Source organism: Aethalodelphis obliquidens, unplaced genomic scaffold, assembly GCF_003676395.1.
Source record: "Aethalodelphis obliquidens isolate GAN/ISIS:26980383/991018 unplaced genomic scaffold, ASM367639v1 scaffold11, whole genome shotgun sequence".
Classification (NCBI taxonomy): Eukaryota; Metazoa; Chordata; class Mammalia; order Artiodactyla; family Delphinidae; genus Aethalodelphis; species Aethalodelphis obliquidens.
This window is the reverse complement of record NW_020837955.1, coordinates 28,140,441-28,166,953: the sequence shown is the minus strand read 5'-3', so window position 1 is coordinate 28,166,953 and position 26,513 is coordinate 28,140,441. Positions and strand designations below refer to the sequence as shown.

The 26,513-nt window shown below is 42.9% G+C and overlaps 2 protein-coding genes across 5 annotated transcripts in view; one reads left to right on the top strand and one right to left on the bottom strand.

Annotated features, from left to right (window-relative positions):
* Nucleotides 1-6,374, top strand: part of ZDHHC6 (zDHHC palmitoyltransferase 6) — a 31,275-nt gene extending 24,901 nt beyond the window's left edge. Inside the window, exons 12-13 of the transcript XR_003433922.1 lie at nucleotides 1,050-1,196; nucleotides 6,065-6,374. The gene's annotated coding sequence lies outside the window, so the exon portion shown is untranslated. The remainder of the gene's footprint in view (nucleotides 1-1,049; nucleotides 1,197-6,064) is intronic.
* ACSL5 (acyl-CoA synthetase long chain family member 5) overlaps nucleotides 1-26,513 on the bottom strand; it is a 45,039-nt gene that overhangs the window by 7,448 nt on the left and 11,078 nt on the right. For 2 of the 4 annotated variants that reach the window (XM_027112580.1, XM_027112583.1), the window contains exons 2-14: nucleotides 18,504-18,688; nucleotides 14,772-14,877; nucleotides 9,444-9,508; nucleotides 9,222-9,323; nucleotides 7,506-7,605; nucleotides 6,008-6,186; nucleotides 5,211-5,243; nucleotides 5,071-5,122; nucleotides 4,196-4,269; nucleotides 3,797-3,874; nucleotides 2,570-2,704; nucleotides 1,331-1,465; nucleotides 711-806 (exon numbers count right to left, since the gene is read on the bottom strand). In XM_027112580.1, the coding sequence (XP_026968381.1) occupies nucleotides 711-806; nucleotides 1,331-1,465; nucleotides 2,570-2,704; nucleotides 3,797-3,874; nucleotides 4,196-4,269; nucleotides 5,071-5,122; nucleotides 5,211-5,243; nucleotides 6,008-6,186; nucleotides 7,506-7,605; nucleotides 9,222-9,323; nucleotides 9,444-9,508; nucleotides 14,772-14,877; nucleotides 18,504-18,659 (1,311 nt within the window). In that variant the 5' untranslated portion in view covers nucleotides 18,660-18,688. Of the gene's footprint in view, nucleotides 1-710; nucleotides 807-1,330; nucleotides 1,466-2,569; nucleotides 2,705-3,796; nucleotides 3,875-4,195; nucleotides 4,270-5,070; nucleotides 5,123-5,210; nucleotides 5,244-6,007; nucleotides 6,187-7,505; nucleotides 7,606-9,221; nucleotides 9,324-9,443; nucleotides 9,509-14,771; nucleotides 14,878-18,503; nucleotides 18,689-18,858; nucleotides 18,996-25,317; nucleotides 25,480-26,513 lie in introns of those variants that run through there. The other 2 variants (XM_027112581.1, XM_027112582.1) reach the window with 2 other exon arrangements.

Genomic DNA, 26,513 nt, shown 5'->3' with positions numbered 1-26,513 from the left:
TAATAACAAAAAAAAAAGTGGTAAACAACTCTAGTGTCCATCAATAGGAGACTACTGATTTGGGTGTGTTCAATAAACTATTACAAAGCCATTAAAATGATGTTTATTTGACAAGGAGCAATGTTAATGGGCACTGTTTAATAAGTATTTTAGAAAACTGATGCTGTTTTTTTAAAGGTTATACTCCATTTATAGTTATAAAATATTGGATATATTCCCCGTGTTGTACAATATATCCTTGCAGCTTACCTTATACCTAATAGTTTGTACCTCTTGCTCCCCTACCCCTATCTTGCCCCTCCCCCTCTCCCCACTGGTAACCACTAGTTTGTTCTCTATATCTGTGAGTCTGCTTCTTTTTTTGTTATATTGACTGGTTTGTTGTATTTTTTCAGATTCCACATGTAAGGGATATCACACAGTATTTGTGTTTCTCTGTCTGATTTATTTCACTTAGCATAATGCCCTCCAAGTCCATTCATGTTGCTGCAAATGGCAAAATTTTGTTAGTACTGATGCCATTTGTGTAAAGGTTTCTGTACACAGGTGCATTAAGAAGTGACTGGAAGGGTATTTTCTCTTGATTTTGAGATTTTGGCTGACTTTCTCTGTGGTACTTTTCGTCTGTGTTTTCATTTTTATTTAAATAGTGAGCTTTATTTGTGCAAAAGTGAAATAAGCTATCATCAAAAAAAAGGTGCTTGGCTTACCGGACATCCCATTGCTGCCCGGAGGAACGTCAAGACAGGAGAGGAGATGGGGGCAGCTCCGGTGACCATGAAGCGAACCTTCCCGCCCAGGCTTTCCTGTTTAATAGACACAAAAGACCTGCTGAAGACTATTCCCTTTGCTTCAGTTTCCTGTGTTGCAAAATGGGTAGAACAGCCTACCTACCTGGTGTTGTCATGAGAATTAAACTCATTAATTTACACAGCACTTAGAATAGGGTCCAGCATTGTAGAAAAGAACTTAAAATGTTAGCTATTACTGTCACCACCATCCATAGCTGGGACCAGACCTGCAATTTTTTTTTTTTTTGATTTCCTCAGATAATTTGTATTCTTGGGCCCTTCAAATTACCTACAACCTCAACAGACCACCTAAGAGAATGAACGTGCTAGAACAAGAAAAATCCACTTTCTGCTTTTTGACCAAATCCCTTTAGTGACAAAGTTGTCCAAGAGAGATCTCAAAAGGTGAGTGAACACAGAAAGTGCAAAAGCCTCTCCAGTTAAAGAGATGCTTGACCATCAAAGGAAAAGCAAAGTGTGCTGAGTCAGTGGGCAGCCCAGATACTTACCTGGCTCCATCCATAATCTACCCAACGTACCTGGATCTTTGCAAAGACGAGCTTGTCCCAGACACTGTTGCGTCTGATGATACCCTTTTTCACTTCACTGAATTTACAGGTGACAGCCAAGTTCAACAAGAACTTCTTCAAGGGTGTCTTGGCTTCATTTTGTACCTGCAGAGTGACAGCTCCTCTTAGTTGGAAACCTATTGGAGATACTCACCAAGGCCATTCATCAGTGAGCAAGAGATAGTGCCTCCTAGCTTCATAAGGAAGAGGCTCTTATTCATGCACTGGTGTGCTGAATAATGATGAGCCCACACTAAGAAAGAAGTGAACTTAGTACATACACACAGAGCTCCAGCTCCTCCAAATTCCTTGTCCTTAGCAAACAACCTTGACAACTCAGATAGCATGTCCTCAAAAGGTAGTCAGCATCTATCTACACTAAAGTTACCTGGGAGTACTGATTAAACAGCTGATTGGGTACCACTGTTAGGACTTTTGATTCAGTATCATATGTATGTATGTAATGTCATAACATTACAAAGAAAACATCCCACTGGCCATTTTTGAAGATCACTGGGGTACCAGTTCATTATTTTGAAGACTGATAAAGGAAAAAATCAAATAATTTTCATGCCTTTATGAAAGAATCTCAGCTAATGAAGGCAAGAGAAATGCTTGGATTAGAAAAATCACCATTTTGCCAAGCTTAATGAAAAACAGAGCAGTGATCAATGACAGCTAAAACTGTTATGTGGCAGTGGGATTCTGGCCCGACTCCTTAGTAGATCTGACCCTGGACAAGTTATTTAACCTCCAAGGTTCAGTCTCCTCATCTGTAAGTTAGGGATTATAAGTGTTGGCATGATTTCCTGGGCTTTGTAGAAATTAAATGATGGAACGCATATGAAATATTTACTGTGGGGCCCGGCACCTCAGCAAGAAGCACACTAAACCAGTAAGTGTTATGAAACCAGAGTAACAATTTACCAGTAAGTCAGCTGAATTTTGAGGGGCTCCCCAACTCTCTGAATTAATCTCTTTCTCCAGATCACATCCAAGTAATCTCATCCAGAGGAAAGGGAGTTTCATCTGTTATGGTCTTTCATGGCTGCACTTGTATGTGTGGCTATAAGTGGATGCTGGTAGGGGTTGGGGGTAGAAGTGGAGCACGTTTCTTAGTAACATAGAGTTCCTAAGAGCTTTAGTCAGGCCTAAGCCCCAGGCAGCTCCGGCAGCTCAGGGCCAGCCCAACAGAAACAAGGTTAGCACCTTATCATAGACCCTGTTAAGGAGTCGGGGAACCGCAGGAAAGACTGTGGGCTTCAGGGTCTTCATGTCATCAGGCAGCAGCCGAATATCTCCTTGGAAGAATCCAACTCTGGCTCCACAAGAGTACACAACAGCCTAAAAACAAAACCAAAGAGCAGAGCTCAGAGCCAAAGGACCACTTTGGGTGGGGTCTGTATGGGACAGAATTGAGGTCCATGGGCACTTTTCTCTGGACAGGACACCCGACCCCTGAAGTTTCATGTACCCAGAACTCTGAGACCCTACCCCCTAGGCAAGATGGAAACTCACTTCTGCTGAGGTGGCGGGACAGGTAAGACAGATTCTGAGACTGAAGGCCCAGCCCTACTCTGCCCACAGCTCTGGGTGAGGGTCTAAGGCATCATCCTTTGTAAGAGACCATTCGTTATGTAGCACTAAGAAAAAACACTGCCACTCAAACTAGAACACGCCTACAATTGTAAGACCATCTCAGTTTCAGAAATGGTAAAATGTGAAAAAATATGCTTATTAGAATTGATATTTTATTAATCAGATATCAACACTTTAGCCCAAGGAACTGAATCTTCCATTTTGGCATTTCATGCATCAACAGATAAGCTGGTTGAAGAGGTATTTAAGCAGGGATCAGAGAGAGGATTTTCCACCCCTAATAACACCTGTGTTTTTGCTTTCGGTTCTCAAATCAGCCTCAGAGTAGCCTAAAAGCTTGGCGTCCACTCACAGAAGGCCAGCTCTCCCCCCAGTTGCTGCACAGTCCTCAACAGCTCCACTCTGGACACCTTACCTGGATCAAAGGCTCCTTCTCCACCCCTCTGTGGGGAACTCCTTTTCTCTAACCCTAGGTCTTTTCAAAAATTCTAACCCAAATAAAAGAAAAAAGAAAAAGCAATGCCTCGTATCCCTGCTCAGAATTGAGGGTAGATAGTAAGTAAGCTCCCGGCTATGAGCTCCCTGGACTTGCAGGCACCCTGTGTAAAGGCAGGAGGAAGCATTTCCTCCGTGGGACACACAGACTCAACAGAGGAAGGCTCTGCTGCAGGTTAGGGGTGATGCCAAGATTAGGACTCAGCCATGCCAACTCCCTGCCCATGTCCTTCACATTAGAGAAAAGATTGTAAATGTTGCAGAGCTGCCTTTGGAATAAACGTGGGACTAGCAAGTCAGGACCCTCTTTTCACATACCTGCTAGGAATATAGGATCCTTACCTGTACAACCCTCTCAAACATATGAGCCAAGGGGAGGTAGGATATGGTCACGTCCTCAGAACTGGGCTCAAAAGTATGCTATAGATCAGGAAATGGAAAGGAGACAACAGTGGATTAATGCCAACTTTCTCTTCCAAAGAAGATTTAAACACTTCTTCTTTCTAGGACTGCTGCATACAGTTGTACAGGTGTGCACTGTGCCCTAAGGGGTGCCCTAACTGCACTGAGTGCAGAGATCTGCAGTGACCCTAAAAGAGCAAAACTCTAGACAAAGATGCACCAGTATTTGTCCACACTCAGGCCTTCAACCTGTTTCTTCCCCCTCTGCCTCCTCTAACTTTAAAATCTTATGACAGATTCCCATTTTAACGAGGGCCTCCTTTTCAATTGACCACTGACCTCCACACATTTGAGAAAAGCAGCAGCATTTGAAACGATATTTTCATGGGTTAACATGGCTCCTTTGGGGTCACCTGTAGGAAACAAGAGGTGGAAAGATCTGTTAAATGGCTAATAGGTAGGCTTTGGCATTGAAATGAGGAGCTACATTCGATTGGTTCTGTTCCAGGGAGCTGAGAGCTTCTCCTGTCACTGTGTTTTTTTTATGAACAGTGTATGACTCTGCTTATGAATGATTGATCCCTCCACAGATTCTACTTCTGACAGCAGCCTTAGCCTTGTGCTACCACACAGGGCATAGCCACAGTCACAGACAGCAACACAGTCAAAAAGAAAATCCCAAGTAACCCGCCCCCCTCCCTGTGCTGTTTTCATGTTGAAGACTTCAGATCTAACAATATTACCTAGCCATCACTTTATAACCTGGGCACAGTGGAATGGATATAACTTCTAGATCATCATGGATCACGTTAAAATTTATTGAGCTCTAATAGCTAGGTAACTACATACAGGGGAGAAAGAAGACGTGGAGTGATCTGTGTAGAACTACCACTGGGCTACCTTGATTGAGTGAAACCACTCCAGTGATGTCAACTTGAGAGAGTCGGGGCTGGGGGAGAAAGTTGACTTTCTGATGCCACCTTTAAGAGCCCTGAATTCCATAGCATGTAAACACCTCCCACCGTGTTCAGTGAAATTTATTTGCTTATGCATAGGTTTTTCTATGCAGGCATCTGTACTCAGAAATCTTAGATTATAAGCCCCTATGGATAGGGCTTATTGTAGGGTATTTTTACCAGCCCACTAGTGGTCAGTGGCTCAGGCCATGTGTTTGGCTGACCAGGGGCCTCTGGGGCAACTTCCTGGGCACTGACCTGTGGTCCCACTGGTGAAGCAAATGATGCTCAGATCTTCTGGTGCAGGAGGCTGGAGGGGAAAGCACCAGGGCTTAGTCTACCGTGAGTTTTGAAAGTTGAATGTGGAAAGACTCAAATTTGGGCAGAAGAAAACTTACCACGGGTTTTTTGAAGTTCTCTTTGCCTAAATTCTGCATGAACAGGAAACCAAGAAAGAAAGACATTAGTTGAGTTGGGAAGACTTAGGACAAATACAGCCCTCCTTTTCCCTTTTGCTTGAGAACACCTCTGTGGGAATACAACCAAAATTCCAACCTGGATCAGGCCCAGAGGCAACATTCAGGTACAATGGAAGCCTTGGGGTAGAGTATAAGTTTCCTCTAGAGTATCAACTCAAGAGGGCCGATCCCAAATGTCCAAACTTCCCATCAGACTCCTATGGTTCAGTCTTCTAGGACCACTGCTAAATCGTTTCGAATAAAATGAACAGTTAACATTTCAAGGCTTACTACACTTTATATTACTGTCCTGAGCACTTTATTTTCTCTCATATAACTCTTTACAACTCCTCTGTGAGGTAAGAACTATTTCATCCTCATTTTACAGAGGGGGAAAGGAAGATGTGGAGCAACTGGCCCAAGGTCACCTAACTAATGGGGGTGGAGCTGGAACGTGAACCTAGGAAGCCTGGCTCCAGGACCGTATCTTTAACTGCCACCTAGCCTCTGCATTTATAAATCCTCTACTTGGAAGTCTGTGCACACTGACCACAGACCTTCCTCACCCACTGAGTTGTCTTGGGGAAATGATTCCCAACGCTTCACAGCATGAGTGTAATTTACTCTTCTCCTTCCACCCCAGAGAACAACAGCTTGCTCCCTTGTGTAGAAGTCCTGCAAGCTGCCCACAGCATCAGCCCAGCCTTCCAGCTGTGAGCTGACTTTCAGACCCATACCTCAGCATCAAGCAGTGATAAGATCTCAACTCCGCATTTCTCCCCTCTCTTCTTCAGGTCGTCCTCAAAGGGATCCATGAGGATGATCAATTTCAGGCCCGGGGTGAGGCCTTTCTCCACATTCTTAATCAGGGCCAATGCCTTTTGGGGCGTGTCACAGATCACCGTGGCGATCTCAGCTGAAAGCAGAAATAGGGCCGGGGGTTACCCTCCTGCTTTGCTGTGTACCCCATTGTCTTGCAAAGAGGAAGAGATTCTTGAGAATTTCAAAGCCACTGGGTCCCCAAGGGAGATTATGTCTGTAAATCAGATTTGTAATGTATAAAATCTGAAACATTCCACTGATAATAAATAAGCTTAATTGAAACAGAAGCACTTAATTTCCTTGCATGCACTTAACAGTTTATAGTTTCTAGAGGAGCCCCAAAATTCCTTCTGCTTAAGAATACAGACAACGTGTGTGAATCATGTAGATGTGGTCCTGCCGATGTGTTTTACCTGGGGGAGAGGGGAGGAGGGATTAGAAGGTAAAGGAGGAGGCAAGGGGGATTTTAGCAGACAAGCATTTATGATTTTTAATGTTAGCATTTGCTTTGATACTTGTTTACACAAACAGAAACCTTCTGATTATGTCTATAGTTCAAATGGATCTACTCACTTAATCTACTAGTTCTGGGACAGAAAGTAACATCTAGTATATGTCTTATTTGCCCATTGAACTTGAACTTGTTTCTCTAACAGTGGTAATTTGGTCCACAGACTCAGCATGGACATTGGTACATGCCGGTGAGCTATACTGACTTCGATTTATAAGAATAGGAAATTAAACTAGTAGTTTCACAGTGATACAGTCAATTAAAAAGTTATTCACTAACTGTGGCCTTTCATCCAGGGTTGCCAGCAAAAATAGTCTTTGCTAAACTATATTGTCATACTACACTACCTTGAAGCATTTCATTGAAACTTCTATCTGATTATATACCTGCCTCATGGGCTTTTTGTAACTTCCCTCTAAATTATATCATAGGTACTACAGGACAAGAGAGACTTGAGCATTTTTCTGGCCACAGCATTCTAAGTCTGCTAACAAAAACAGATAATGAGGAATTACTCAGCATCAAGAAAGAATCAAGTTAAAATGTAATAGCGACAGGAATAAAGACGCAGATGTAGAGAATGGACTTGAGGACATGGGGAGGGGGAAGGATAAGCTGGGACGAAGTGAGAGAGTAGCACTGACATATATACACTACCAAATGTAAAATAGATAGCTAGTGGGAAGCAGCTGCACCGCACAGGGAGGTCAGCTCGGTGCTTCGTGACCACCTAGAGGGGTGGGATAGGGAGGGTGGGAGGCAGACACAAGAGGGAGGAGATATGGGGATATATGTATACATATAGCTGATTCACTTTGTTATATAGCAGAAACTAACACACCATTGTAAAGCAATTACACTCCAATAAAGATGTTAAAAAAAATGTAATAGCAAAGTTTTACCCTTGTTGACAATGTATATGACGGCGTCTTCTCCCAAGGTGTCATACAGGGGGACAGCTACCATGGAGTATGTGTAACAAGCAAACTCAGAGATGACCCACTGTATGGAGAGAAGTTCAAATAAGGAATAGCTTATGCTTTGAAAAGGAAATGTGCTAATTCAGTCATTTAGTCAACAAATGCTTATTTGGTGGCTCTGTGTTAAAAAAAAAAAAATCACCTTTTTTGTGATGCCCTAGGGACTGCCACTGCTGATGCTATAAAATATAATTAAATAAAGAAGATAAGATAGGTACAGAGACAACTATAAAACAAAGGGAGAGTGTAATAAGTTCTATCCATAAGGGTTATGGAAAGCATTAGGGAGTTTTGAGGTAGAGTCACTCTCAGGGGTGGGGTAGGCTATCTGGGACTGCTTTGGGAAAAGTGACGGAAATTGGGCAGGGCTTTGAAGGACAGGTAGGATTTGGTCATGGAGATGGAAGCAGAGAAGGTATTCAAGGAAGAAGGAAGTGAATGAACAAAGATAGGACCGCATGACATCACTAAGTATACATCAGAAAGCATAAAAAGTGACAGGAAATGAATTGGAAAGGTGGGCTGGAATCTGCTAATGGCGAACCTTGAATGTCAGTGTAGGCATTATGAACTGAATTGTGTTCCCCCTAAAATTTATGTTGAAGCCCTAACCCCATTGCAATTGTTTTTGTAGATAGCTCCTTTAAGGAGGTAACTAAGGTTAAATGAGGTCATAAGGATGGGGCCCTGATCCAGTATAACTGTTGTCCTTATAAGAAGAGAAAGAAACACAGGGGATGGCAGAGAAATGGTCATGGGAGGACACAGCAAGAAGGCAGCCATCTACAAGCCAAGAAGAGAGGCCTCAGGAGAAAACAAACCTGCTGACACCTTGATCTTGAACTTCCAAGCTCCAGGACTGTGAGAAAATTAATTTCTGTTGTTTAAGTCACCAGTCTGTGGTATATTGTTATGGAAGCCCTAGTAGATTAAGATACTAGGTTTGGTGTTAAGTTCCTGAACTAGAGTCAAGGATATCTCTTCTTACTGAGGCTGGGTGTAATGAAGATGAAGTGTGTAGATGCACCTCAAAGTGCAGCCAGGGCCCTCTTGGATTTTTAGTTAAGCAACTGGCTTAGGTGAGCACATGTCATCCAACTCTTCTGAAACATACAAAGGCTTTCTCTGAGGATATTGGGTCTAATGACTTAACTTGAACTTGAAGATAAGCTTAATTCCAATCATCTTAATGTCTAAAGTCTGTTTTCAACTCACTGTGGAAAGATGGCTACAGCTGGTCTCAGTAGCAATGGATGCCTTGGTTGCTAGTTCACGTACAATGTGCAAATTCCAATTCTAGTACAAACTCATCCCTTTCCACATCATCCTCAAGCTCTTACTTGCCAGTCCTTCATAGCTTCCTTATTTTCTTCATACAACAGATTGACTTAAAATGACACATAATGGGAGACATGTAAGAGAAGTCCAGTCACCTAGCAAATAGCACCAGACATTCAACCAGGATTAAAGAAGTCCTGCACTGTAACTTTTAAGTGGAACAATATTTAAAGAATCTGAGGTCTTTAAACAGCTTTGATAAGTCATCAGCAAGTGTCAGAGTGCTGGATTTGGGGTAGGGTTTAAAGTCTTTAGACTTAGCCCTGACTCATTTCCTTGAGTTAATTTCAGCATGGTTACCTCTGGCCTATTCTGAGCAAAGATGCCAACAAAGTGTTCTTGTGATTGCTTATATCCTTTATGCAAGAGATAGGAGCCCAGGTACTCTGCTCGATCAGACACCTACAAGTGAGAGAGGTAAAGAGAGAGAAAAAAAAGCAGTCAAGACCCAAAAGAGATCATATTAGCCCAAGATAACCACATAAGCAAAAGAATTTATCCAAAATCATGGGCCTGACTTACCTGTTTGTAGGACAGCCATCTGTAGGGCTGGTTTCGTTTTCTATATCCCAAGCAAGGCCCATTGTCTAAAAACATAACATTAAATGAAAATCAGCTCCAGTTGCAAATTCTTTGGACCAGAGAAGGTTAAAGGAGGTTAGGAAGAGACAAGACACAAAGGACAAATCCAGTAAAGATGCGAGCTTCTCTTATGTGCCAAGGAAATTCAAACGCAGTAAGTACTCAGTTCTCAAAGGCAGAGGGAGCCTTGCAAACTACATTTGAAACACTTGGGAAATGCTACAAAACAAGGGTGGTTCCATGTTGGAATGTGTGACCTCCATGGTAACAGGCATTTGGGGAAAGCCATGAGTATGGACTAGCCCACGTGAGGTGAACAAGCAAAAGCTCACAAGTAAACACTAATAGACTATATCGGATAATCTCGGATTGAGCTTCCCTACAATGAAAGAAATATATGTTCATAAAAATTTAGAAAAAAATCAAAATACAAGTCATCAATAATCTCATCACATAAACACCATTGTTAAGGATGATATTTTCTTTCATACCTCCTTTGATAGTTCTACAGGGTTATACTCATTCCACATGTATATTTTGGTATCCTGCTTCCTTCCCCTGTTTGATATAAATATTCCCCTGTTATTATTTCTTCTCTGTAGAGATTTCAATGGCCTTATTATGGCCAAGTTATGAAGGGTTCTACTGTATAGCTGAATTTATCTCATTATGGGCATTGAGATTGTTTCCAAGATTGACACCTCAATCTTGGTAATGGTAATGGTATGATGCACATTTTCCAACTGATCATTTCAAAGTTAGAAAATTTTCTTAGAATAGAGTATTTTAAATGAAATAACTGTGTTGGGAAGGGTGGCAGCGGCTGGGAGTGAGGATGGTTGGTCACACGGCTCAGGTTTTTAATACCTGGCCCCACATTGCTTGGTGAAGCAGCTGTGACAATTTGCTTTTCTCCAACCAGCAATATATCAAGTCATAGACACTAAATAGTCTCTTTTTAATATGTCTTCTGGTTAAATAGGTTTTAAAATTTATTGCTTTAGGGACTTCCCTGGAGGTGCAGTGGTAAAGAATCTGTCCTGCAATGCAGGGGATGTGGGTTCGATCCCTGGTCAGAGAACTAAGATCCCACATGCTGTGGGGCAACTAAGCCCATGTGCCACAACTAGAGAGCCCACACGCCCTGGAGCCCGTGCACCACAACCAGAGAAGAGAAAACCCTCACAACTAGAGAGATGCCCATGCGCCACAACGAAAAGAGCCCGTGGGCCACAACTAAGACCCGAAGCAGCCAAAAATAAATAAATAAATGAATAAAATAAAAAATTTTTTAGAAAGTTATTACTTTAGTCTAGGTTTCTTTAACAGCTATTAAAGTGGGGCCTTTCCCCTCATTTGTTAAGTTTTATCTGGTAATGTACTTCGCCCGTTTGTATGAGCGTGTCTTCTGAGATACTGAGACTCATAAAGAACTGCAAGAACACATACACATACGAGTACATACAGGAGCACACGTGTACACACACACATGTATACACACACATGTACACACACACTGGCCATCAAGATTTTTACAACTTACATTTATTGTCTTACATTTGACAATAGAAGAATTACACTTCTGAACATTGAAACTACTCAGCCTTATTTAAAATTACAATAAGTCTGGGAACATCCACTTACTAGAGTAAATAGTCATTGCAGCCACAGAAGCCACGAAAGTCATGATATTTGTTAGGCTAAGGAACAACTCTAACCGGACGAGAAGACCCCACATCTAAGCCAGAATGAGACTGAGTTATTATTTTTTTTATTATTATTTTTTTGCGGTACGCAGGCATCTCACTGTTGTGGCCTCTCCCGTTGCGGAGCACAGGCTCCGGACACGCAGGCTCAGTGGCCATGGCTCACACGCCCAGCCGCTCCGCGGCATGTGGGATCTTCCCGGACCGGGGCACGAACCCGTGTGCCCTGCATCGGCAGGCGGACTCTTAACCACTGCGCCACCAGGGAAGCCTGAGACTGAGTTATAAATAGAAAAGCAGAAGAGAAGGAAATTTTACATAGAGGATTTAGCCAAATTGCCAAGAGGAATTCAGGTCTAGCCCAAAGGAAGCATTCAAAGAGAAGGTTACTAGGAATTCAGAGGTAAATAAGTGAACTTCCAGACTAAGTGACAGAGGAAAAAGGAAAGAAAGCAGGAAAGAGATAGCCACTCTGATTAAAGAGATATTAAAAAAAAATAATGTGGAGACTGTCCACAGGAAACGTTAGTTCTTTTTCTTTCTGCTGAAACAGCTGCATGAACGCTCAAGAAGTCAAGTCTCAGACTAAGACTTTCCCTGAAGCCACAGGCAAGTCCTGCGTTAGAGTTCACAGCCACTGCTCCAGCCTAGAGTGTGTGCCATTGGTGCTCTACCAACGGGATTGTCTGTACTGACATTAACCACCAGTGATAAGCACCATTTATGGTACCTAGCTTACTCTGTGCTAGGCATTTTAACTCATTGGGTCTTCCCAATAACTACTGTTATCCCCACGGTACCAAGAATCATGAAGGGCTAGACAGCTTCAAGCTCACTCAGTAAGTGGCAGAGCTGATGAAGGTGGGAAAAACTATACTGCATCTCCTTATCACTTCCCTGTTGATGAAAATACTAGCAGAGGCCCATGACCAAGGAACAAGTCAAATAACTGGCCCAAAGGGGAACCAATTGGGGTTTCATTCAACTCTGTGCCCTAATCAGCTTCAGTCTGATTAGCCAGAGTCCTGACCAGGCAACAGCCTAGCCTTTGATTAACTTAAGCAACTTAGATCTTCTGTTCTAAGACGTGGCCATCTAAAAAGAATCCACCCATTAACAACTTCTCAGCAAAACTGGGTCCCAAAGCTGGATAGAGTTGAAACTCCGGCATGCAGAATCCCTGGAAAGCTTTGTTAAAAACTCATATTCTTAGGTCAAACTATTTGGAATTCTAATTCAGTAAAACACAGTGGAGGGCTTCTCTGGTGGCACAGTGGTTGTGAATCCGCCTGCCAATGCAGGGGACACGGGTCCGATCCCTGGTCCAGGAAGATCTCACATGCCGCAGAGCAACTAAGCCCGTGAGCCACAACTACTGAGCCTGCGTGCCACAACTACGGAAGCCCGCATGCCTAGAGCCCATGCTCCACAACAAGAGAAGCCACCGTAATGAGAGAAGCCTGTGTACTGCAATGAAGAGTAGCCCCTACTCGCCCCAACTAGAGAAAGCCCATGCTCAGCAACGAAGACCCAACACAGCCAAAAATAAATAAATAAAATTAAATTAAAAAAAACAACAAGGTGGAGCCAGAGGATCTATATTTTAAACATTATCTGCAGGTGATTCTCAACATGGATCATCTACTGAGTAGGGGTTAAAGATAGAGGTTAGGGCTGATGTATTCAACCCCAGTTGTAGACAGACATGTCATTTTTCTATGGAAATAGCCAGGATGGATTTTTCAAGCCTACTTACATGAGAAGCCATTTTAACTTTATCTGTTTAGTTTAAATTGAGTATTGAAATAAAATTTCTAAATGAAGCAGTGTTATGTGCCACATATTACACGCTCAATGACTTGTTTCTAGTTACAATAACAACACATGCTCAGTGAAGAAAACTTCAAAAAATGGAAAATCCCAAAGGAAAGTCTATTGTATTAGCTATATACTATCTTAAGTTGTCAAATAAATAAAACTAATGGTTGCATTGGTTTGTGTTTGTTATTTGCCTGGAAGTCTAAATCAGTACTAATTTGGAGCCAGAAATAGTAAGTACAGTCCCCTTTAGAGACTTCAGATATAAGTTTTCTTTACAAAAACCTTTCCTTGTCTGGAGGTGCAACAACTTTTATAAAACACTTAAGAGCTGACGTAAAATAGAATAATCTAGCCAGATAGACAGATTTAAATTTCAGTATCAGTGTCAACATTTTCTAGCTCTGTCTCCTTTGAAATGTTCCTGAATCTCAGAGTCTCTGTTTCCTTGCTTTAAAAAATGGGGGTGAGGGACTTCCCTGGTGGCGCAGTGGTTAAGAATCCACCTGCCAATGCAGGGGACACGGATTCCATCCCTGGTCCAGGAAGATCCCACATGCCACGGAGCAACTACGCCATGCGCCACAACTACTTAGTCCGTGCACCAAAACTACTGAGCCCATGTGCCACAACTACTGAAGCCTGCACGCCTACAGCACAGGCTCCTACAGCCTGTGCTCCGCAACAAGAGAAGCCACTACAATGAGAAGCCCGTGCACCACAACAAAGAGTAGCCCCCACTTGCCGCAACTAGTGAAAGCCCGCGCGCAGCAGCAAAGACCCAACGCAGCCAAAAGAAACCAAACAAACAACGATGTCGCAACTAAGATGAGACGCAGCCAAAACAAACAAACAAATAAATATTTAAAAAATAAAAATAAATAAAAATGGGGTGATAGCAACTAACCCCTGTAGGGGAAGATAAAGTAGATGATATCCGTGCAATATGATAGGCTGGTTAGCACTCGACTATTAAATATTGTCATAGTCATAATTAAAAGGCAGAAGGGAAGGGATGAGAAGAAGTCACAGAGGTAAACCTCCGCCTGGACTGAATATCACCCAAAAGAAAAAAGTTATAGGGAGAGTTATAAGCCAGTTGATTTTGAAAGGAAACCAGTGTACCTAGCATCATGTTCAATGATACAAGACAGAATTACTGAGCCTTGATATTTTCCAAATGACCCTACCAAAGGTCACGTGGTGATGTTTCTAAGAAAGTCCAAAAGATAATTACCTTCTGTGATACTATGGGCAGCAGCATGGGCCAGCAGTATGGCACTGGGGGCAAGGGCGAGGTAAGAAGTCAGGAGGTCTGCATACTAATTCTGGCTCAGATTCTATAATGCAGAGAATTGCATTTATGAAAAGCATGTTCCTAAACAAATATAATGTACTAGTGAATTAATCAAAATACTTTCCTACTGTTAACTCTTTAACAACAACTTGGCCAGGAAGTTCTCCTTGTGTTAAGTGAGAAATAGGTTCAGAGAGGCAAAGTCGTTTATGTAAAGTCGCACAGCTGGAAATAGAAGAACTGGGTTTCAAACCCAAGTCTGTCCTACTACACAGTTTACAGCACCCATCCTGATTCTGTGCTCACGTCCCCTCCACGCTGTATTTGTGATTCTTCTTGGACCACCACATTTAAACAGCTAGAGTTTTAGAAGTGAGACTGGGAAGGAGAGGTATGGAACAGGGCCCCACCTTGGTCTTACAGGCAAGGTGAGACATCCAGGCTTACCAGACACAGCAACTCCTCTTTGGAAAACTTCATACATCGTCTTGGCATCTGAGAAGTAGTAACGTATTAGGTCATCGTCCTGGCAAGGACCTCTCCGTGCTCCTCCCTAAGACAAAAGACCAAGTTTAGGTTAAGACTGAGTCTTTCCCCACCCTTTCCAAACCCTTATGGATTGAACTGAAAAGAACATAAACACTGACTGTTGAGGTCACAGCGATGACCCTTTTAGTACTCAGTCAATCAATTTTTTAAATCTCAAAATTGTGGTGTCTTCATATCAGAGAAATCCAGAGGTTGTCACAGTTATGTTTTTGGCAATCTCCCCCCACCTCCCTAGGCATACACGCACGTGCATGCACACACACACACACACACACACACACACACACACACACAAAAGAGATAATATTATAGTTATATCGTTTTAAAAAAATCATGTGAAGTTTAAACATCTATCAAATGCATACTGTGTTCCAGTCACTGGGCAACTACTGTAGATGCAAAGTGAGTTAAGACAAAATTACTGCACATGAGCACCCCATAAATGAGAGTTTTTGGAGCTGGGATAGGGTGAGAAGGGAAAAACATGCAAATATAATACTGTGATGTACATGCTATAATAATTGTTTTGGGAAATGAATGAAGTGAACAATTCTGTATCAAGTAGAAAGGCTACAGAGAAGAAATAATATTTCAATAGAGACTTTGAAGATAAGTAAGCATTTACCAAAATGATGTGGTTTCGTAGAGCAGAGGGAAAGGAGGATAATTCAAAGTGAAGGAATAGCCTGAACAAAGGCACAGAGGAAGCAACAAGGATTTACTGTATAGCACAGGGAGTTATACAGTGTCTTATAATAACCTATAATGGAACATCATCTGCAAAAAAAACCCCAAAAACAAAAAACACTATGCGTGGCTTCCCTGGTGGCGCAGTGGTTGAGAGTCCACCTGCCGATGCAGGGGACGCGGGTTCGTGCCCTGGTCCGAGAGGATCCCACGTGCCGCGGAGCGGCTGGGCCCATGAGCCATGGCCGCTGAGCCTGCGCGTCTGGAGCCTGTGCTCCGCAACGGGAGAGGCCACAACAGTGAGAGGCCCGTGTACCGCAAAACAAACAAACAAACAAAAAACACTATGCTGTACACCTGAAACTAACACAGTATTATAAATCAACTATACTTCAACTAAAATTAAAAAAAGAAGGTACAGAGGCAAGAAAGCACACTGAAGATTCTGGTGGCCAGCTCGAGAACAGGGTATTTGAGAAAGAGGGAGTAGCTAGGGATTTGTCCAGAAATGTCAGCAGAACTACAGGGTCAGGCCCTGATTTAGATCCTGGAGCTGCAGTAAGAGCTATAGGCATGGTTCAACCTTCATGAAAGTTAGTTTAGAGAAGCATAGGTATCAATTAAATAAGCATTCAAAGCTGTACATTACTACCAAGATAAGGGCTCTAAAAGTACAAGGTAATCCATGAGGCTATAACAAGAGATCTGACTTAACCTGGAGCACCAGGAGATTTCCATCAGATGTCACATTAAGTCAAGACATCAGAAATAAAGTTCTTTTGGGACTTCCCTGGTGATGCAGTGGTTAAGAATCTGCCTGCCAATGCAGGGCCCACGAGTTCGAGCCCTGATCCGGGAAGATCCCACATGCCACGTAGCAACTAAGCCCATGCGCCACAACTACTGACCCTGTGCCCTAGAGCCCGCATGCCACAGCTACTGAGCCCACGCACCTAGAGCCTGTGCTCCGCAACGAGATGCCACTGCAATGAGAAGCCCGTGCACCACAACAAAGAGTAGCCCCCGCTTGCTGCAACTAGAGAAAGCCTGCGCACACCAACGAAGACCCAACACAGCCAAAAAAAAACCATTAAAAAAAATAAATTAAAAAAAAAAAAGAAATGAAGTTCTTTTTCTAGAAAAGAAAGATGGGGTCTTGTTGTCTACTTACATAGATGGACTGAGGAAGAAGGAAGAACGAAAGATGATTCAACTCAACTTTAGGCAATTGGGTAAGAAGAGATGCATTTAACTGAGATAGAGCAGGAAGGGAAGCGGGAAAGGGTGCATGCGTGTGTGTGTGTGTGCGTGTGCGTGTGTGTGCGTGTGTGTGTGTAAGGGAGAAGACATGCAGTACAAAGATGTGTGGAGCCTGAGGTACCTGAGTGTCACTGAGATGGACTGGAACTCACAGGCGAGGTCAGAAGTAGAAAGTCAAATTTGGGCATCATAGACTTTTAGGTACATATTCATGTCATAGAAGAGGAGGGGTTTTCTCAAAAGAAGTGAGGATTGAAAGCAGGGACTGGCAGACTATAATCTGGGGCCAAACATAGCTTGTCACTGTTAAAATAAAATTTTATTGGAGCACAGTCATGCGCATTCATTTACATATTTTCTGTGCTTTCACGCTATAACGGCAGAGTGGAGTCGTTGCGACACAACCCACGTGGTCTGCAAAGCCTAAACTCTTCACTGTCTGGCCTTCACAGAACATGTTTGCCAACCCCTGCTTTAGAGGAATCAAGAGATGGTGAGACCGACACGGTAAGATGAGGAGAGGAAAGAACTTAAGTGACAAAGAAAGAAATCTTTCTTTCTTAGGAAGAAATCTCATTGAAGGATACGATGAAAGGCAAAAGTAGAAGTTTCAGGAAAGAAGAAGTGTCAAGTCAATTGAAAGCAAGAGGCTGAAGAATCACTGCATTAAGAAGTTAGATTATGAGCGATGCAGAGAAGTCTGGGGAGATGGTAGTGATAAAGGTCAGATCTCAGTGAGCTGAAGTTCAGAAGAGGGAATCAACAAATGGACTGCTCTTAAAGACTCTGGGGAAAAGGGAGGATTGAAAAGAGATGGTGGCCTGAAGCAGCAGGACCAGCAGGACAGGAAGATGCTGCTAAAAAATCTTCCAAATAAAAGGGAGGCAGGCGGAGAGTGGAGGCAACTTGGAGTAAGATTCCCGAGTAGAAGAACAGAGTTTGTAAAAAGATCAGAAGGGGTTAGCTTTACAAAGGAACAGGAATGCTTTTTTCCTCTGAAAAGGGTTGAAGATGAAAAATCATGAGAGAAAATTCTTGGAGCTTTCCCTTAGCTCAGAGATATAGGAGGCGGTGTGATTTGCTGAAAAGTCAGGGAATTGAGGGGAAAAGCCCAGCTCCACGTCTGTCGTTTTAAGAGGGAACATTACCTCAAAGCTGGTATTTAACTCAATAACTTCTTTACTATTCTCAGACACTGGGTGTCTTGATGAAAATGTTCTCCTGTCCCCAAAGTACTGACTCCCTCATCTAGATCGTGGGTCAGCAAACTTTTTCTGTAAAGGACTTTGTAAATGCTTTAGGCTTCGTGGAACACATATGATCTATCACTCTTTTTAATTTTTTTTACATATCCCTTGAAAAATATAAAAAACATTCTTAGCTTGCTACTCACACAGAAAAGGGTGGATTTTGCCTGCAGGCTGTAGTTTGCCAACCCCAGATCTAGATTACTGGCATCATAAAACCAGTAAAAGCTGTGATTTCATTTTTATTACAAAGGAAAATATGCCATGACTAGAAAGTTTAACTTACAGATTTGGGGTTGTTTTGCTAACCAAAATGGCTTATTTTCCCACACTAGCCCCCGCCCCACCCAAGTCTCCTTCACCAGTGATCCTCAGGTCTTGAATTCGTTTGTGCTTGATCAAGTTTGACAAACTGAAAAGGTGCTGGGTAAGTTACCTCGAGTCCCACCGATTGCTTGTTCAGATCAACAACAGGCAACACGGGCCGGGGTCTGTTAATCAGCCACAGGAATATGGCGGCTCCAAAGGTCAGGATGCAGATCAGTGCCGGAGTCGGAAGTGGGGAAAACAAGAAGTTAAAGATAAAAAGCATCTTTGTGAATAGCAGCAGGAAATTCAGGCCTAAAAAAAAAAGAAGGAAAGAAAAAGTTAGAGGAAATGGTCGTTTGTTTTTACTCAATAGCTCTGTGTTTACAGAAAGAACACAAACACACACACACACACACAGCTTCTAGCCCTCCAAATAGCCAGGGTTGGACCACTTTAGCAGCTGAATTTCTCCCACTGTTTACCTTAACATTGTCAAGAATGGTAGAATGCATTCTCTACCCTTGCTGCTTGACTGTCCTCCCACAAGGCAGAAAGGATCAAAGGAAACAGGTTAATCATTTTCCAGACAATTTTGAGAAAGGACTACCCTTTAATTTTTTGACTGACAAAGCCTAGAAGAAGCCCGCTGGACCCAAAATAAGCTGGTAGTCAGAGGAGGGGGCTCCAGAGAGCTCCCCCTGCCCAAGCAGAACGAGGGTCACAAAGGACTCTTGCAACTGCCTCTCCCTAGTATAAACCAGACAGAAGAGGGAACCTCAGGAGAGGTGACATCACCCATCTTAGAAATTAAGCATTCTCGGGCTTCCCTGGTGGCGCAGTGGTTGAGAGTCCGCCTGCCGATACAGGGGACACAGGTTCATGCCCTGGTCCGGGAAGATCCCACATGCCACGGAGCGGCTGGGCCCGTGAGCCATGGCCGCTGAGCCTGTGCGTCCAGAGCCTGTGCTCTGCAACGGGAGAGGCCACAACAGTGAGAGGCCCGCATACCGCAAAAAAAAAAAAAAAAAAAAAAATTAAGCATTCTCCTGTGAAAGACATTTCCTGCTGGCCAGATATGCCTTGCTCATTGCTTTCTTTTCTGAGTCATCAGGAGGGTCTCAGAAATCAACAGAACCACAACTTGCCAGGTCCAAAGTCCTCTCCTCCAGGGAGCCTGGAGGAACCATTTTTATTGGAGGCAACTTTAGCCAGGTCTGCAGGAAGGATGCAGGAGAATGGACCTGACACATGGTAGCAGGTGAGCATTGAAGATTCAGGCCAGGAAGTGATCTCAGCGAACCAAAAGCAACAGTCTTCCCCCACAACTCAGCTTTTCTTGTAGTTTCCAGCTTCAAACTACTCTAACAGGAGGCATTAACATTTGAGTGGGTCCTAGGAACTCATTCTCGCTGAAGCCATCTCTCTCAGCTCTTGCCTCACAACTTTCAGACTTGACTAGGACAATAACAGCATCAAACAAATGAGCACCAACTCTATTCCAGGCACTGAGCTGGGTTGTTTGCATGGATTATCTAATGGAAATCGCATTTTACAGACAAAGCAAATAGAAACTCCCAGAAGTAGTGACTTGTCCAAGGTCACTCATCATTTGCCACTGCTGCTTCCCCGTTAAAATCTACAAAATCACAACCCATTTTTTCCTTATAGAGTCTAGTCACAAGGTTCAAGGAGACTGAATTCATCTGGTCCCTTACAGGTCACAGCAAAGGCATTTCAGATTTTGTATTCTTTAAAGTTTACTGCAACGCCCTATATCTCAGAGATGAAACTAAACGTTCCTACTCAAAATCAAGAGAGCAAAGCAAGTCCAATAAAAAGTCATAGCCACCCTCAGAGCTTTGGGACAGCTGCCATTAGCTGGCACCTGGAACTTTTGCCACTAAGGGAAACAGTTCATTCCACTTTAACAAAGGCTTTAAAGCCTAGAAATTTTGTGTGGGAACCGTAACAGTCACAAGAAACCCTGAGTCACTTTTCATCATTTTTCTATCCCTTGATTGGTTATTCCTGAGTTTGGAGTAGTCCCTTTCCATTTTATGGAGCAAAATTGAACTTCCAGAGACTGGGATGACTGTCTCAATTCTTTGGTTTCTTCCACATTGTGTTTAGGTAAAGAAAAAGAAGATTAAAAAAAAGCCAGATCCCAAAGGTGCTAGTTTACCTAACAACAGGTGCTATTATGACCACCTGCCAGGATTCTGAGAGCTGGGATTTTTGGAATCCAGCCTTAGCCAAAATTGTGTGGTAAGGCAGTCCAGGAGGCAAAGCATATTAGAGAGCCAGCCATGCGGGACACCATTCCAAGGCCGGCCACCCACTTCAGGCTGAGAAGGGCGGCTGCCCCAGGGGAAGCTGCAAAATTCACAGGACAGGTAGCAATGCCAAAGGAAGAGGGAACCTGCTTTGTGCTCAGCCATCTCTGCCTCCTGCCAACCCCTGTCCTCAGCCTGGGGTACTGCCACCAGTCTGGTGCTACCTTAGAATCTGGGGTTCTGCCCTTTGCCTTCGTCCCTCCTCAAGTGAAATATTCTTACCTGCACCTCCCTGCTTGGATACAAGAACAGATTGTTGCACTGAGGACTTTTGCCCTCTTCTTACACATGGCAGCTTTATATTTCAGTTGGAGACATAATGGGAGACTTTGCAAACAACGTCTTCAAAAGAGGGTCTAAAGGTGAAATCTGGCAGTGTGGGAAGGGGGAAGAGGGAGGGTGAATTGCCTGGCAGGTAACACAAAGGGAGGAGAGAGAGAAAGAACCCATGACCAGTCTAAAGGTGGCACCTGCTGTCCACCCCGGCTGATTCTTACCATGTAGTAATGTGAGCCCAGGGTCACCAGATGGTCAGATTCTTTACTCCCTAGAAAACCTGGAACACTGGATTTTTATGAAACCTCAATTTTAACTTCTGGCTCTATTAGTAAGGGTCTGGTATTGGATAAACGAAAACACATCTGGTGTAATCCGGACCATGGTCTGCCAATTCTTGAGCACTCCTTTTAGGTGAACTCCTGTCCTATTGCCCACAGATGGGATGAGCCTGGCCGCTTCACTACCTTGCCTGCACTGGCAAGGGGCTTTATTTGCAGAAAACACTGAAAGACGTATTTGTCAACTGAAATAGCTTACTCACTTTGTTTGTTACTGCTGACCAGGTATCCAAATAGGATATACACAGAATTTCAGATGCTTCCTCCCTGCCTCCCCACATTTTAAAAAATGGAGGTAAAATTCATATAACGTAGAATAAACCAGTTTTAAAATGTACAACTTAGCAGCATTTAACACAGTCACAGTATTACATTCACAGTGTTGTGCAACCGCCATCTCTAGTTATTTCCCAAACATTTCGGGGCTCCGAAAGCGGAAACCACGCACCCATTAAACTGTAACTCCCACTCTCTCCTCCCCCTCACCCCGGGCAACCACTAATTTACTTCCTGTTTCCATGTATTTACCCATTATGAATATTTCGTATAAATGGAATTATGTAATATGCGACCCTTTGTGTCTAACTTCTTTCGCTCAGCATAATTTTTTTTTTTTTTTTTTTTTGCGGTACGCGGGCCTCTCACTGTTGCGGCCTCTCCCGTTGCGGAGCACAGGCTCCGGACGCGCAGGCTCAGCGGCCATGGCTCACGGGCCCAGCCGCTCTGCGGCATGTGGGATCCTCCTGGACAGGGGTATGAACCCGTGTCCCCTGCATCGGCAGGCGGACTCTCAACCGCTGCGCCACCAGGGAAGCCCTCAGCATAATATTTTTAAGGTTTATCCATGTCTAAGGTTTAGCATGTATCAGTACTTCATTCCTTCTAATGGCTGAAGAATGTTCCATTGTATGGATAGACCACATTTTGCTGATCTAGTCATCAGTTGGTAGATATTTGGGTTATTTCCACATTTTGGCTGTGGTGAATAGTGCTGTGAACATTTGTATACAAGTTTTGTTTGAATACCTATTTTCAGTTCCTTGGGGTAAATAGTAGTGGAAATGCTGGGTCACATGGTAATTTTATGTTTAATTTTTTGAAGAACCACCAAACTGTTCTCCACAGTAGCTCTATCATTTTACATTCCAACCAGCAATGTAGAGGATTCCAATTTCTTTACATCCTTACCAACATTTGCTGTTTTTTTCTTTAAAAAAAAAATAATACCCATTCTAATGGGTGTGAAATGACATCTCATTTTGATTTTGATTTGCATTTCCCTAATGACCAATGATGTTTAGCAACTTTTCATGTGCTTTTTGGCCATTTGTATTTCTTCTGTGAAGAAATGTCTATTGCAGTCCTTCGTCTATTTTTAAATTGGGCTGTTTGTCTTTTTGTTGTTGACTTGTAAGCCTTCTTTATATATTCTGATACTAGAACCTTCTCAGAAATATGATTTGCAAATATTTTCTGCCAATGTGTAGGTTGTCTTTTCACTATCTTGATAGTCTCCTTTTTTTCTTTTTTTTTTTCCGTACGCGGGCCTTTCACTGTTGTGGCCTCTCCCGTTGCGGAGCACAGGCTCCGGACGCGCAGGCTCAGCGGCCACGGCTCACGGGCCCAGCTGCTCTGCGGCATGTGGGATCTTCCCGGACCGGGGCATGAACCCGTGTCCCTTGCATCGGCAGGCGGACTCTCAACCACTGCGCCACTAGGGAAGCCCGATAGTCTCCTTTTTAATGCACAGCACACACACACATTTTGAACCTAGGATGCTAGCACTAGAGAGGATTTGCATCATATAACATAATTTGTATCATATAACTCTCTCACTGTTTAAATGGGAGAAACCGAGGGTCTGAGAGAAGGCAAGACCTTCGGGTTACACCAGTACTGGACTGGTTGCCATTCTAAACTTTAGAAACTATGAACACTTCCAGATATGTTCAAGTAAACAAGGGGAGAAGCCACCATCTCTCTCGTCATGTGTCCTGTGTCACTCAAATTACAATTCTGATCGGTCACTCCACGGAACCCCTGCAAGCTTTTCCTCTTCCCTTAACGTCACTCCCAGTTGGGAAAGAATGGAGTAAGGACAAGTGCAATAGCACTAAAGAAAAGAGGAAGGAGAGCTGTGTTACACTGTATCTGGGAGTTCTTGTTTGAGGTTATCTACAGATGTTTGAACAAGCCACAGGGTTGCCCCAATTGGAAAGCTTCCTCCGCTTTCTGATGTGGTAATAGTGACACGCCTTAGTCCCATACCCCAGGATGCCCATCGGTCCTCAGCCCTTCCCCTTGACTCACTCTCCAGGCCCCTCACTTCCTCTGTGGTTTGAATGGCCACAGCCAACATTACTCATCTGGCTCCTGACGTGTTGAATTCCCAAGCTTGCTGAAGGACACCTCCTGCCTTCATACCTGCTTGCAAGCTCCCAGGACCAGCCTTGGTACCTAGGTTATGACCACCCCATAATCAGCTTTGGGTTTTGCTCCTTTGAAGATTTGGGGCAGCATGTCTTCATTGTCCCGTTTTCCTTGGATAAAGTCCTTAAATGACCCCCTTCTACTCTAATATTCATGTTTTTGGTCAACTATGTTGATTGCTACGAATCTTTCAGAATCTCCCTATAATCTATAAATAATTTGTCTTCTGATAGTCCCTTTCACTTAAAAGATTTTATTTTTCTGCTGTGTATTCTGCTCTTCAAGCATAAGTCCACTCCCATCTTAGGGTCTCTGTATCTGCTCTTCTTTTTGCCTGAAACGCTCTTCCCCAGATCTGAAATGGTTGTGTATTGCTTGTAGCTCAGATCTCAACTCCAATGTCATTTCCTCAGAGGCTCTCTCTGATCACCCTATTTAATATTGCCCTTTCCACCTCAGTCACTGTCATGGACCCTGATTTCTCTTCTCCATGTCACTGTTTGCTATCTGAAATAGTCCTAGTCCCTTATGGTCCATTGCCCCTACTGAATTGATGCTTTAATCGGAACAAGGATTTTTGTTATGTTCACTGCTGTGCTTCCAATGCCTGCACCATGCCTGGCACAGAGTAAACTTTCAATGAGTGGTTGCTGAATAAATGACCAGTTTTCTAGTTCAGAATTATCTGTTCTAAATACTCTCAGTTGACCCACTTCTCCCTTAATAAACTCTCCCACCCCCAAACTCTCCAATCTTAAATTATCGAAAGTCACTCTGGACAATCTTGAGATAGGTACTCCTGATCAATATTTTGGCAGGGTATTAGGTTCGGGATGATGGATGGTGAAAGGATGTATTTCTAACATATATAAAAAACCAGTCAGGATCAGTCTGCTCCTCCAGGCTTGGAAGAATCTGCAGGATGGATCTTATCAAATGAAGTCATCTACAGTGTTAAGTGGGTAAATGGTCCAGCCTAGAAATACATGATTCTGTTGCCCTGGGTTTTTGGAATTCAAAGGACAATAAGACTAATTATCTTTGCTTTTACTCTTGAAGAACGAATTATTTTCTATTCAATAATGAGATATAGATTGCAATTATAAGCTTTAAAAAAATCTGCCTTCTAGAAAGTGGCACACTCATTTGGACTTAATTGGTTTTCTGTTCTCTTGCATGTATGGGCTCATTCTGTGGTGATAGAAAGTTCATTAAAGGGAGACCAGAGTCCCCAAGTTCTTACACGCAGTTAATTAACACATTCTTCCATACTGAATTACTTACTCTCTCCTAGAGACTATGTCACAAGTCTTCTCAACTCATAATGACTCCAAAGGGGCCTGTGTGTTATTAAGGAGGCTGTATATGAAAGTTCTGCTTTCCCAGTTGGGCTTTAAGTTCTAATCCAGCCTCCATTGTTATTTCCCTAAATTTCTGCCACCCCCAATTTAGGAGCCCTTCATATCATTCCTTAACTGTGTAGTTAATATATATAGACAAAGCCCAAAGTAATGGCAACAGGTCAGTAGGACATTACAAACCAATAGCCTCATGAGCATACCTGGGAGGATCTGATAACCTTTTCCTTTATATGCAATGAATGTGAACCAGATAAGAGTTCTATTGCAAGATCCTTCACCCAGCTTTCTCAGAGCTCTGGAGCTAAGGAGTTTTCACCTTTCCTTACTCCAGTTTACTCTTCTGTAGCACATGGAGTTTTCTTCTAATAAGAAATAAAACACAACATGATTTGAGACAACAATCCTCTTTCGCAAAACATGGTCAGAGAAAAGGCTGATATGAGGACCTACTGTATAGCACAAGGAACTATACTCAGTATCTTGTAATAACCTATAATGGAAGAGAATGTAAAAAAGGAATATATATATTTATATATCTGTGTAACTGAATCACTTTGCTGTACACCTGAAACTAACACAACATTGTAAATCAACTATATTTCAATACAAAATTTAAAAAATGGAAAAGCATTGGTTCCTAAGGAGGGTAAACCTCAGCTACCCATGTTATCTTAAATGAGTCAGAAAGGGCCAACATTCAGTTATATCTAAGATAAAATTTATTGTCATATTTCCCAATTAAAAAAAATTGCTGAGAAGGGAATCCTAAAATCTCTCTAAAGAAATAAGAGGCAGGGCTTCCCTGGTGGCGCAGTGGTTGAGAGTCCGCCTGCCGATGCAGGGGACACAGGTTCGTGCCCCGGTCCGGGAAGATCCCACATGCCGCGGAGCGGCTGGGCCCGTGAGCCATGGCTGCTGGGCCTGTGCGTCTGGAGCCTGTGCTCCGCAATGGGAGAGGCCACAACAGTGAGAGGCCCGCGTACCGCAAAAAAAAAAAAAAAAAAAAAAAAAAAAAAAAAAAAAAGAAATAAGAGGCAATTAGAAACCATGAGATATTTCAGTTAGGTGGCCAGTTACCAAATCAGTAGCCAGAAAGTCGATAGCTTTCCTATATTTTGTGCAAATAACTAATTCGAAAATAATGGAAAAGGTGCCATTCCCAATAGTGTATAAGAATAAATGTGTAAAACCTACATTTAAAAAGTTCACATCTGCGGGACATAAAAAGGCTTGAATAATGGAAAGACATACTTGAAATAGTTAAGGGGTCCAATCTCCCTAAATAAATTTATACATTTAATGCAACCCTAGTAAAGACCAACAGGATTTTCTTGGGAAATTAAAAAGTTAAAGTTCACCCAGGAAAATAAAACTTACAAAAATAGTCAGAAAGTTT